The sequence below is a fragment of the Dermochelys coriacea genome, chromosome 3 (assembly GCF_009764565.3).
Source record: "Dermochelys coriacea isolate rDerCor1 chromosome 3, rDerCor1.pri.v4, whole genome shotgun sequence".
Classification (NCBI taxonomy): Eukaryota; Metazoa; Chordata; order Testudines; family Dermochelyidae; genus Dermochelys; species Dermochelys coriacea.
This window is the reverse complement of record NC_050070.1, coordinates 106,745,722-106,759,196: the sequence shown is the minus strand read 5'-3', so window position 1 is coordinate 106,759,196 and position 13,475 is coordinate 106,745,722. Positions and strand designations below refer to the sequence as shown.

General features: G+C 41.2%; 1 protein-coding gene across 11 annotated transcripts in view; it reads right to left on the bottom strand.

The window, feature by feature from the left end:
* The window catches only part of ARFGEF3 (ARFGEF family member 3), a 128,347-nt gene that overhangs the window by 50,186 nt on the left and 64,686 nt on the right, over positions 1-13,475 (bottom strand). For all 11 annotated transcript variants that reach the window (XM_043511065.1, XM_043511067.1, XM_043511069.1 and 8 more), the window contains 4 exons: positions 8,725-8,829; positions 5,666-5,990; positions 2,148-2,260; positions 396-1,306 (listed from right to left, as the gene is read on the bottom strand). In XM_043511065.1, coding sequence (XP_043367000.1) covers positions 396-1,306; positions 2,148-2,260; positions 5,666-5,990; positions 8,725-8,829 — 1,454 coding nt within the window. The remainder of the gene's footprint in view (positions 1-395; positions 1,307-2,147; positions 2,261-5,665; positions 5,991-8,724; positions 8,830-13,475) is intronic.

The window sequence follows — 13,475 nt, the reverse complement described above, 5'->3', positions numbered from 1 at the left end:
TAATCAGTTTTTAAAACAGGAGATGAGTTCATGCCCCTTTTATCCGTTTTCAAAACTCTCCTTACTCAGAAGAGGTTGTTTTACCCCACTCTGCTCTTTTGATGTACAGTACAATATAATGGGAAACTTAGCTACCACATCAATGTTGATCTCCTCCCTTTATTGATTTATGGCCCATCTATTAAAAAAAAAATCAATGGAAAGACTCCCACTGACTTCATTAAATTTTGGATAATTTTGTTTCACTCCAAAGAAAAATAGTTTAAAGGAACATTTATATGCTTGGTACACCATCCAGCCTGAGTATTCTAGAAGTGTTTTATGATTGTTTATTAGAAAAGAAGCTCTTCAAACATACTGCATGTTGATCGCATAGTAAATATCTGCTTTCAAACCTGAGCAGAAGGTCGATGAAAAATTCTGGAGCGCTGAATCCACCTCCTCTATACTATGGAGTGTTATAAGCCGATGAAGAAGGGCTTCAAGGGACTGTACAAACAGCTGGGCACTGTGCTGGTCTGCTTCTTGGTTCTTCAGTAATTTTAAAGAGAGAGCAGCAGTACGCAAGGACCTATGACCTGGACAGTCCCTTGGGGTCTGCTCTTCATCAGCCAGGGAACAGTTATCAGACCCTATATCGGAGACATCTGACCTCCCAGAGTCTTTCTCTGCTGCCATGGAATATTGATCACACGAGTCAAATTCAGTTCTTGAAACATCTTGGTCATCAATGCTGAAGTTACTTTCACTATATCTGGATCCATAGGACCGTGTCCTGCAATCAACCGACAGGAAATTAGTTATATCTGGATAAACGATAGTGTGACTCCTTTGAACCACATCTGGCTGCTCTGTTGTTTCTGACTCTGGCTCTTTACACTCAATCTCTTTAAAGTCTTGGCCAGCTGGAGACTGCAGAGAGTTTTTTTGATCTTCAGGATTATCCTCTGGAGTAGTCTGCCCCATATCTCCCTCCAAAGTGGTTTGACCAGTATCTGTGGTAACACTAATGCTAATGTCAGGACTCTTCTCATTTTTCGATTCCCAGGGGGTACGTTCCGATGACAGGATGCGCCTTTGCCATCTAAAGTCAGCATCGTTTATCTCCATGGAGTCTCTGCTTGTCTCAGCCCCATCCCTCAATTCTTCCAGGCGTCGGAGTAGCAGGTGGACCTGTTCCTCATTAAGGCCTTTCCCTTGGCTTAGTTCATCTAATGCCCCGAGCAGGGCACAGACACAAGAAACAGAGGCATAACATGCTTCAATACCACCTTTTATGCAAGCTTCAGTCATCCCATCCATGATGCTATAATTTCAAAATAAAAAAATAAATGAAGTTTATTCTAGTTGATTAATCAGATTCCTAGAATAAGCTGATATTGCTAACATACATAATCAATTTTCATAATAAGCAGAAAAATAAGACAGTGGAATAGTCCTGCAAGACTGTTCATGGCAAATCACCACCTTGATGTTGCTTTAAAGATTACCTTGAATTTAAAATAAATAAATAAATACTAAAAAACTAATATCCCCTAATGATTAACTTCAATTTTAAAATGGCAAATCAAGAGATGTAAAACTAAAATTATGTAAAGTGAATCTCTATTTACAAAACGATACCTTCTAACCTCAACAGATCTGCTCTTCTTGTGTATTCAGAGCTACAACGGCCTGTTGTAGGCCCTGATCCTGCAACACTTATGTATGTGCTTAACTTTAAGTTTGTGAGCAGCCCCATTAACATCTAATGGAACTATTCATGCTTAAAGTTAAGCATGTGCATTTTTTTTTCAGGGTCAGGACCTAATGGCCAGATTTTCAAAAGGTATTTAGGTGGATTTAGGATTTTAGTGGAGTTAGGTCCTAACGTGCTTTGGTGTTTTAAAAAATTCCACTAGATGACTATCTGTATCTTTAGTTACATAAACACCTTTGAAAATCTGGTCCTCTGAAACTAATTTTTACTACATTTTATTCCTCCTCCATTTTCACAATTCTGTTCCTCCCTAGTTAGAAATGCTAGTGAAGTTTACATGGTTCTCATTTGTGTATGTTCCTGGTAGGGTGGTTTTTCAGTAGCTACTCAACTGTCACAAGTGCGTACACCTAAAAGAGAAGATGCTAAAGAAGGAAATAAAGCATACAGTTTGAGAAGATCCAGATGGGACTTCCTTTTCGAGATTGACCTCTTTCTGGATTCTGGTTCAGAGGAGCAGGGTCCTGCCAAATCACGGAGCCGTTGTGGACTACCTAGTATCTAAAAGAAAATCAAAGTTACCCAAGGGTTATCTAAACAGTATGCAGCTCAAATAAATGAGTCTTTGTTCTATGGAGTAATCCGGATCAAGGAGAAGCTGAGCTATTAACACTGTCAAAGGACAGGTCACATCAAAAGAAAATACATCTTATTTCATTTATTAAGGCTTCATTTCTCTCTCTTTTTTCTTTTTAAAAAAAGAGGAAGACATGGGGAAACTGCATACATTGAACTATGAATCAAATACAGAATGCTTTACAATGCTTTAAAAATACTGAAATGCATTTCACTTTGTACTTTTGTATAGACAAAAAGTAAATGCAGAGAAACTGCATAGGAGACAATTCAAAGATTAATCATAAAGCAAACATCTTTGACAGTATAACAGATCTAGGATCCTGCACAGGGAGGGCAAGATTTGGGGGGTGAGGGTGCAGGGAGAGATCTTCTGCTGAGTCACCCAGTTGTTGGGTGCTAGGATCTTTCATAAAAATGCAGAAGAATTTCTGCTAATTCATAGTGGCAGCTGGTGGCTCTTGTTAACTCCAATCAGGCAATAAAAGTGGAGGTAGTGTGCCTCTCTGGGGAGAGGGAACAAGAGGATGGGACACCTGTGCCAGGCCTGAAGAACCCTGTTACAGGTTGACTGGGCCCTTTAAGGAGATTTGGTCCATTACCCAGGGTAGGGCTGATAAAGAAAATCTGCCTAGGAAAGGGAACTAATAAACACTTGGGGAGGTGATTGACCTAATTTGGTACATATGGAGAGGGTGTGGTAGGATGACAGAGGAAGTTAAAACAGGGAGTTGAGGGTAGTCAAGGAGAGAAGGTCCTGGGGAGGAGAAGTAGCTGTCTAGAGCCAGAAATAAGGGGATTTGGGAAAGCCATAGGGATGGATTAGTTCCTGGGAAGGAGCAACACTCAAGGGCGGTGGCCCTGTGAGTCAGTGTCCTGAGAATAGAATGAAGGAACAAGAGGAACAGGAAGGAAGACTGAAGTCATAAGGCCGCAGGGGTGAGAGTTTATGGTATTATTTTTGTTTGTCATCCTTCGGTGTAGAGACCGTGACTGAAGAGACATGCCCTTACCCCTCCAAGAGTGGCAGAATATGATTGAGTGGAGTATTTGTGAGTTACTAATCAATAGTGGGCATTATTTGGGCTTCTAGGGAACCTGGTCAGAGGGCCATCCGAAAGGCCACAAGAGGTGTTTGGGGATGGTGGGCCTGTTATAAAACTTTAACAACAATTCAAAACCCCAGGAAAAGCAAAGAGCAAAGTAAAGAGCAAAGTGCAATCCCAGCAAAGGTGCTCCATGGAATTAATCAGCTCAAAAGGAGCTCCATGGAAGTTTTTTTGATTCTTGGTGGCTCTCCCAGTTATTAGGAAGAGACAGGTAATAGTAATGGGGGATTCGATCATTAGAAATACAGATAGCTGGGTTTATGATGATTGGGAGAATGGCATGGTGAATTGCGTGCTGGCTGTGATGGTTGTGGGTCTCTTGAGACATCTAGACAGACTTATGTGCAGTATTGGGGAGGAGCCAGTGGTCGTGGTACACATAGGTACAAATGACATAGGGAAAGGTAGGAGAGAGGTCCTTGAGCCCAAATTGAGGCTGCTAGGTAAGAGATTGATGTCCAGGACTGCCATGGTAGCATTCTCTGAAATGCTTCCTGTTCCATCCACTGGGCCAGTTAGACAGGCAGAACTGCAAGGTCTCAACACATGGATGACACGATGGTGTATGGAGGAGGGGTTTAGATTTATTAGGAACTGGGGAACCTTTATGGGAAAGGAGGAGTCTATCCAGGAAGGATGGGCTCCGCCTCAACCAAAATGGAACTAGACTGCTGGCATGTAAAATTAAAACGGTCATAGAGGAGTTTTTAAGCTAAGGGCTGGGGAAAACTGCCAGGTGTGGAGAAGTACATGGTCCAGACAGAGACATTTCTTAAGGGAAGATCTATTAATGGGGATTCTCTAGAAAAGAGAAGAGGATAGAAGTTGATAAAGAAGAGAACAGTCAAATGAAAAAAAGAGTACCATTCAGTTACATCACATAATGGCAGCTAAATAGTGACAAATGTTGTAAGTGCTTGTATACAAATGCTAAAAGTCTAAATACTAAGATGGGTGAACTTAAATGCCTGGTATTAAATGCGGATATTGATATAATAGGCATCACAATAACTTGGTGGAATTATGATAATCAATGGGACACAGTAATACGACAAAAAGAAAAGGAGTACTTGTGGCACCTTAGAGACTAACAAATTTATTAGAGCATAAGCTTTCGTGAGCTACAGCTCACTTCATTCATTGTTAGTCTCTAAGGTGCCACAAGTACTCCTTTTCTTTTTGCGAATACAGACTAACACGGCTGCTACTCTGAAACCAGTAATACGACAGTACAAAGTATATAGGAATGACAGAGTAAGTCATGCTGGTAGGGGAGTGGCACTATATGTGAAAGCATAGAATCAAATACAGTAAAAATCTTAAATGAATCAAACTCTACCATATAATCTCTATGAATATTTCCATGATTGAATAATAAGGATATAGTAGTAGAAATATACTACCGACCATTCAACCAGGATGGTGAAAATGCTCCGGGAGATATGAGAGGATACAAAAATAGAAAGTACAATAATAATGGGGGATTTCAACCATCCTCATATTGACTGGGTATATGTCACGTCAGGAGAAGATGCAGATATAAAATGTCTAGACTCTGTAAATGATTGCTTCTTGGATCAGTTAGTCCTGGAACCCACAAGGGGAGAGCACTCGGCTAGATGGACCATTGGTCTGACCCAGAATGGCCATTCTTATGTTCCTGTTCTAGTGTTTATGGTACTGAGATGCTTTCCAGAATGGTTAGAGAAATGACTGGAGTTGGCATAGCTCTGCAAGAAGCTGACAGCTACCTCATAACTATCCTTTGGCACTGAATCAAAAGATGTATCCATCTTGGCTTTCTGAATATTACAGTGCCAGGCTGACTGCCTCTTTTTAGCAAGAGGAGAGAGTGGAAAAAGATGCCAGAGAACTTGGGAACAGAATCATTTTACTTGCTATCACTCATCAGGACTGTCATGCCTCAGTCACAAGACCTGCTCCCAACAGAGTAATACAGCACAAATAATTCCAGTGTTGCCAAGGCAGCTGGTATGATTTGAGGCAAATATGATCAGAAAGAAGTATTAAGTGTTGGTCAGACTAAATATATTTGGCAAAGTAGCCTTGACTGTAACAGCTCTGATCAGAAAGGATTATTTTGATGTCCATATGGCTCTCTCATATACTGGACTTCTACACACACCTCACCATAATTTAACAATTAGAAAGTATTTACTTCCATTGCTTTTTGTTTAATTTCATATCTCAATTTTCTTACCTCTTTCATGATCTTGATGGCCTCCACTCGGTGCTGGGGTGGGGGATACAGCAACATACGGTGATAGAGTGACTGGAGCACAGGTTTCATGGATTCTACTGACCCCACCAATCGAACCAGTTCCGCTGCAATGTAATATATGGTCCGAGCAACAGGGCCACTGAGGGTGGGTGCTGTGGAGGAGCAACCTGACCCTCGGCCATGATCAGCGACCCCTGAGGAGGGTGAATCGGCCTCGAGACAGATGCTACTGTGGGCAGAGGTGATTGTTTTGTCATGGATTGGATTTCCCAGGATTACTATAAGGGCTGGACATAATTGCTTCCTGAGGAAAGAGAAAAAGGAACAGGTGGAAATGGGAAAAAAAATCTCCCAGAAACAACTTTACAATAGCCTACAACCCTTTTCAACCCCTACACCTCAACTCTCCTGTATCACTGGAACTGTTTTGCATGCAGGTTTTGTTATTTTTTTCAGGGACCATGTGACAATGAAAGCCAGGGACATACAGACTTTGTAAAGGGGTTTTTAAATCCATCACACTTTACTCACAGACAAAATCTGCATGGCAAACCCTCTCTGCGTCCTCACCACTCTGAGCTCTTTGGGTTTTGGTCAGTCCTCTCATGGTCTGATCTCCCACTGAAACAGCTGTTAAAAGAGCCTTTCTTTGATAAAATTCTAGCCCCCCCCTTCATCAGGTGACTCTCCTCTGTGGCTCCAAATCCCACATCAGGTGATCTGTTATTTGGTTACAAGAAAGAGAGCCTCTATCCAGTCCCAGCCACCTTGAGAGCACATGGGATCCAGGGAGAACTCATCCAGGACTATAAAGACTTGGTAAAGACTTTTAGCTCAGTGCCAGCCAAGGCTGGATTCAAACCAGTGATCCAGAGCGAAAGCGACTGTATGTATCCCATTGCCATTCAAGTCCCTTCTAATGACTTTTTTTAATATTCAGAAAGAATTAATAGCTTAAAGCAACATTTATGCTACTTTCTTAAATCTCTGATCCAAACCTATTACACAATATAGATACAGCACACAATGGGAAGTGCCGTTTGATGCTACTTGATGTAATTAGGTGCCACATTACACTGTAAGCATGTAAAATACTTTTCAGCACCAAATATGGTACATTTTTCCAAGACACACTGGTTATTCCCATCCCCAGCCTCTCTCTGTAAGTACTTACTTCTTTGCAATCCATCACTGCCGTCGCACTAAAAGTCCTGCCTTCTAGCCCTCAGTAGCAGGTGCACATAAATACTGCACATATCTGTAATGGGGAGGCTTATCTACTTCTACTGTCTTTTCTCTAGCTGACTGTTTTCAGAGCAGCAGCCGTGTTAGTCTGTATCCGTGAAAAGAACAGGAGTACTTGTGGCACCTTAGCGACTAACACATTAAGAAGCTCTACACTCCTGTTGTCCAATCTTTTCAGCCTGAGGGCCAAAAGGAGTCGCCTAAAGGAGCAGAAACTACTAGCAAGCCCCCTATTGGGGATTCCCCTAGGGTGCGGGTCCCCTATGGGCATATAGCTAGCACAGCCGACTTCTGTGCCTCTCTCTCTTCACCATCTGGCACAGAGGGCATGTCGGGGGTGCAGAGGGAAGGGTGGCTGGAATGAGCTGCACTCTGGCTAGTCCCAGCTGGCACATGGTCCCTGATGGACCATACAGCAGCTGGGACAAGTTAGAGTAGTCGTCAGCTTGCTTTAACCTGTGACAGGACTGGGGCAGAGAATCAGGAAGCTGTAACCAGTTGTAGGTTCTCAGCTCCTTCTCCCCTCTCCTGGGTTTGCATGTGTGCATGCGCATGCTAGACACTCTCCTAGGCTTGTACAGCACCAGGAAAGCTCCCATCCTGCTCATGGCAGGGCTCCAACACTCAAGTGAGCAGGCAATGGAGTAGCCAGAAGTACTCTGTCCTTCCAACCCTGTGATGCAACAGGTGGTCCTCAGGGTAGCCGTGGAACATCTGAATTGGGGAAGCGACAGCTGCTATTTACAACTTCCCCGGCTCTTGCAAGAGCTGTGCCTAGGGCTGCAGAGGAAGTGGTGGAAGGGAGCTGGAAAAGCCATGTCCCTACCTTTTCCCCCCCAGAGGTGGCCTTGATTCAGACGCTTCTATTTAAAAATCACAGGGTGCAGTAAGCTCATGGAACACATTTTCAATTCACAATCACAAACATTTGCTTCTCAACACAGTCATCCTTAAGGGAGAGTTAGAACCTCGCGGGACACAGGTTGGACACTGCTACGCTTCGCAGACTCTGGTAGACTTTGTGTTAATTACACTTTTCCCTCATTTCTAATACCATCCTTGGGAGCCAAGCATCTAAACACTATAGAGGGGCATTGCCACAGTCAGAAAGTGGGATAAGGATTAGTTCAGGTGATCTGAGCAAGTGGCACACCACATATTAAAATTGTTAATGGCCTCAAATTGGAAAAAAGGGGACCTTGCAGTAACGTCAATTAGACAGGAGAATAACTTGATAAAATGGATCTTGGCAGTATCAACCTGGAGGCTTCAAGAATATACTAGACTTGGATTTTTAGGCCAGAAGGGACAATTAGGATCATCTAATCTGCCCTCCTGCATAACACAGGCCAGTAATTCAGTTAGCGTTGCAAATGATTATTCCCCATTACATAAGTACCACTCCTGAGCCCAGTAACTTCCGGTCGAATTTAAATAAAACGTGTATGTGGAGTGCAGAGTTCAATCCTGCACTGTCACAAAAAGATACACAAAGTGATCAATGAATTCCTTTCAAGGCTTATATAACTGGGATTCCATGATAATGATGAGATTTACTATAGGGTTTCCTATAGCTGCGACCCAGTGCTCAGCAACCTGTATTACCCAACAAAGCGTTAATGATAAGCTTTCCAGTGAGGGCTGGGCATGGCTTCTATGTCAAATCTGGTGTGTGTGTGTGTGGGGGGGGGTTATGTTTGCTTAGGTGACCCCCAACCCCACCCCCAACCATTTAATTGGTGAAAATCTAAATTCCAGTTCTCTTCATAGGAAGGTACAAAACGTGTACTCACCAAATAAGGTCAGTGAATCCTCTGTGATTGTGCATGCTGGGAGAGGAACTATTTAGCATTGAGAGAATACATTCCAGGTAGAGAAGCTGCAGTTGCTGATTTTCACTGACAAACAGAAAAAGAATGTTCAACAATGATAAACACAAATATTTTTAAGACTTTATCATCATCATTAATTATTATTATTATTCTGTTTGGAGAACTGCATTAGTTCATCTGCATGTTATCCTGTAATTTATAGCAGCGTTATTTTGCACCTGCCAGAAAATGGTATGGATTTCAAACGTGTGACGCTCTTTATCACCCCATTTGCTTTGCACTTAATGATATTCAGTAAAAGCAGGCAGTAGAGAAAACAGGGTGATTAGCTCGTCCCATTTCACAATGAGGAAATGAGGAATAAAAGTCCTCTTAAAAAAAGAAAAGAAAAAGTAGACAGAAGACTGATGCCATTATCTAAATTTGACTTAATACTGAAGAAGATGGGATTTTTGCACAAATGAATAGAAACCTCTTCAAACCCCAATAGAGTTGTTACAGTCTCTTTATGCAAACTGAGAACACCCAGCAGCTGCCTAACATTCTTATTATTACACAGATATTTTATCATTCTCTGCCTCTCCCCCACGTCTCTCTTCTTGCTGTCATCCTTTTCTGTTCTTCTGATGACAGGAATCATGGCAAAGAATGCAAAATAAGGAAAGCTAGACTTTGGCGTCAATGTGACTTTTGAGGCTCTAGTTCTCAAGTTCTCAAACTGTGGGTCAGGACCACAAAGTGGGTCACGACCCCATTTTAACGGAGTCACCACGGCTGGCATTAGACTTGCTAGGGTCCAGAGCTGAAGCCTGAACCCCACCGTCCAGGGCTGGCTTCAGCTTCAGCCCTGGGCGGCAGGGCTCAGGCTTCGGCTTCAGCCCTGGCAGCGGGGCTTGGGCTACAGGCCCTCCTCTGCCCAGGGCTGAAGTTCTTGGGCTTTGGCTCCCCCCATCCCTGGGCAGCGGGGCTCTGGCTTCAGCTTTGGTCCCCACCGGGGCAGCGGGACTCAGGCTTCCCCCCTCATGGAGTAATTTTTGTTGTCAGAAGGGGGTTGCGATGCAATGAAGTTTGAGAACTCCTGGTCAGTCAGCTACAATCTTGATACCAAGATGAGTCCCAAGAAAAGTATATGGAAGGATCTGTGGACACCACAAACAGAACATGTTCTTATGCATATTTTGAGAATTAACTGCAAAGTACAAATAGGTAGGAGGCTTAAAGTTGCTTCACCATGTAAAAATAATTTTTTTTCATTAGGATTAACATTCTGTTTTTCACTCAGCAAGTCAGGGAACTTTCCATTCCTTTTGGAATATTGTTTTTGATAAGGTGAGGGCTATGAAACCATATTTTCTGAGGTACAAACAAAAGGTAGGCAAAGCTATAGAGACTTGACTCCTCTTGAGCCATCATCTTTGCTTTTTCCTGGTTCTTTTGATGAATATATTTTGTGTAGCTTGCCAAATGAATTATCCTTAAGTAGAAAAGACATCTTTCATATGTCCGTTGGCCAACAATTTGAAGCTTGAGGGTGTAAAACTAGATACCTAAATCCATATTATGGATGGTTTGAAAATGATGGCCTACTTTTTTTTCCCCACACGTTTCATAAAGATATGGACTGCCATATAAGAAATGGGTCATTCCCACATTACTTCATATGAGAGTCATATAAATCCAATATATACCTAACATGTTTCTTTTATGGCATTCGTGGATTTTTGATCCACATAGATACCCTTGCCTCTGAATTCTTTCCAAGGTCTATTTACTACAAAAACATCTCCCCACCAGGATGAAGTTGATCTGCAGTAGGCAAATAGCCTGTATTGCTGTATACCTCCGTGATGCCCATCTGCTAATAACCCTGCTAGAGCAGGTTTCAGGGCCCCGGGAACCATAATGACCAGAATTCATCTCCCTTAACCCCTCTTTCATCACCTCCGCCTCACCTCCCTCAGAAGCAAATACCAATATGCTTGAAATTAAGAACAGTGTTTTAAAGTAATCATCAGGCTAGGAGATTAGAGCAGACAGTTTAATAACCCAAAGCCTCACCTTAGTGACCCAAATGCTTCACAGGGTGAATCTCTCTGACAGGTTGTTTCTAAGGAGAAACCACCATTGGCTGAAAGGAAGAACAGCTTTCTACTCCCAGCCTCCCACATAATTACTTCAGTAAGTTTTTTTTTTTTTTTTTTTTTTTAAATAAGCCAGCTATATTTGTTTTCTTCCAGAACTAATAAGAATCCTTCATTATGTTTCTCTGTTAATTAAAAGACCCACTTAAAAAAATAGGTGCAGAATTACCAGTTAGTGCTTCTGTGCTACCTGGATATATTACTGCAGTAAATCATGGTTCACTGACCGTATTTTAGGTTCTATTAATCTCTTTAAGGCATATTATAGACTAGCACAAAATCTGCTCTAATTCAGTGTAGTCTCCTGGGGAGCTGGAATTGCAGATAAACTTCACAAAGGATCTTTCTTTCATTTCAAGTCAAGAGTTTTTAGGAGAGATCCTGTTAAGTAGTTTAGTTTTGCTATTATACCTCCAGTGATTTGAAATAGTTATATTTTTGTGGATAATGCCTATCAGATGACATTAAAAAAATAATTAGCACACAGACAAAACTCCAGTTTGTTGCAGAGGATGAAGTGCCTAGGACAACTGAAAACATCATTATTTTTGTGCACACAATTTTGCAGACCTAAATTATCGCCCCCTAAATGTGCATGCAGCCCCCCTCTTCAAATGATTTCCAGAACATCCAGGGAAATTGTGTGTGTGCTTCCTACTGCTCACACTGATCAATGCCTCTTTGCTTATTAAAAAAAAAAACTTATCCACTCCAATTTGTGCTTTAATTTTGTACCACGTAAAACAACTTTTAACAGCTCCTTTTTTCCCTTTCACTTAAGCCATAGTCTTTTGTAACCAAGCAGAAGAGCAGTAGCAAGAGAGAACTTAGTTTTAATGATATGGAGGCAGTGTTGTTAATTAAAAATAAACTTTTTCCCCTCCAAAATGTCTCTCAAATTTTCACCAAGATTTTAGTTTGTCATATTTATATCTCTGAAATAATTGCCCCATATTGTTTATGCTACTGTTTCATTTTGCTTAGCTTATTTTCTCACAGTTTGGGGTTTTTTTCCTGGTTGATTAATTAATAGAATGTTAGCAGGGCTTGGCTTAAAATACCACAGCTAGGATTTTTTCATTCAATTTATTTCAGATTACTTGCAATTAAAAATGTTGCTTTCTACAACCTATTCATATAATGGCGCTGAAACGTGAAACTCTGGAATTTTGCATGTTTGGATACTTAAATTGGTTGCTAGAGGAACCATGTTACCCACGTGCAGGTTTCCATTCTTAGCCCCGATCTCACAAAGAATTATACATGAGTTTAACTTTATATATTGTGGGTGAAATCCTAACTCCACTGAAGTCAACTGCAAAGCTCCCTCTCTCAATGGGATTACTCACAGTGTGTAAAGTTCAGCACATACAGAAGTCTTTGCAGGATAAGGGCCTTAGGTTCTGATTTTGTAAGCAACTATAGGGCTGGCAGAACCTTGTATCTGTGTGGATCCCACTGAAGTCAAAGGAATTTCGAAATGACAAAATTTTCTGAAAAAATTCAGTCTACCCTGTTCTTAAGTAAGGTTAATATTAGGAAATGAAGCCTGATCCTGCAAACTTGACTCGTGTAGGTAATCGATACTCACCTACATAATCCCACTAGTGTCTATGGATTTACTTGCACAAGCCAGGACTACCCATATGAGTAAGAACTGTAGGATCACATCCAGAGGGCTTTTCAGTTAATTCATAATGCATTAAAAATGAAAACTGGCTACATTTAATGCTCAAGAAATTGTGCAGCATATGCACTTCTCCGGAGTGCTGGACAGCTCCAGAAGGGACTGTGTTTCCAGAGCTGTATGGCTCTGCACCACTCTAAAAGCACAGCTATGTGTAATTCACAGAATCTGGCCTTATGACACTGATTCATTGTGTGACGTTAGGCAAGTCCCTTCTCTATGTGCTTCAATTTCCCCGGGTAAAATAAGGATAATAATGATTGCCTTGGCGATCTGCTTTGAATTCTTTGATTGAAAGGTTGCAGGGAAGGTAAATCAGTAATTATCATGTTTTTGATAGTTAATTCAGTCTCTGTTCCAACTAAGACATGCTCAGGAATCTGGAAAATAGTATTAGAGATATTAAAGAATCAGTGGGCCAGGCCCTCAGTTTGTGCAAATTAGCAAAGCTTCATTGACTTCTATAAAAAAACATGCTAATACAATAATAATGATAAATAAACCATTTAAACTTGAATATCATCTTTCATGACTTTAATGAAGCTATGCATTTTAAAAGAAGCTGTGCATTTTAAAGCCACCTGAGAATCTGGATCAATATTCAAATGTATAACATCACTGTATTTTAATGCAATATTATTGTACACATGGTAGTTGTAGTCCAAAAGAAAACATACCATTTGCATATAATTAGAATTATCTGGGTAAACTTGTCATTATATTCACAATATTTAGGTTACAGAATACCAGTAACACCTTCCAAGGGAGCATTATTTTAGTCTTGCTATACTATTTGTTGTCTTTCTCCCTCTCTCTTCTGTGGATGTGTTCATTATGCACAACATAGCAAAAAAACAAGCATTTTCCTGAAAGGTGGTGTTACT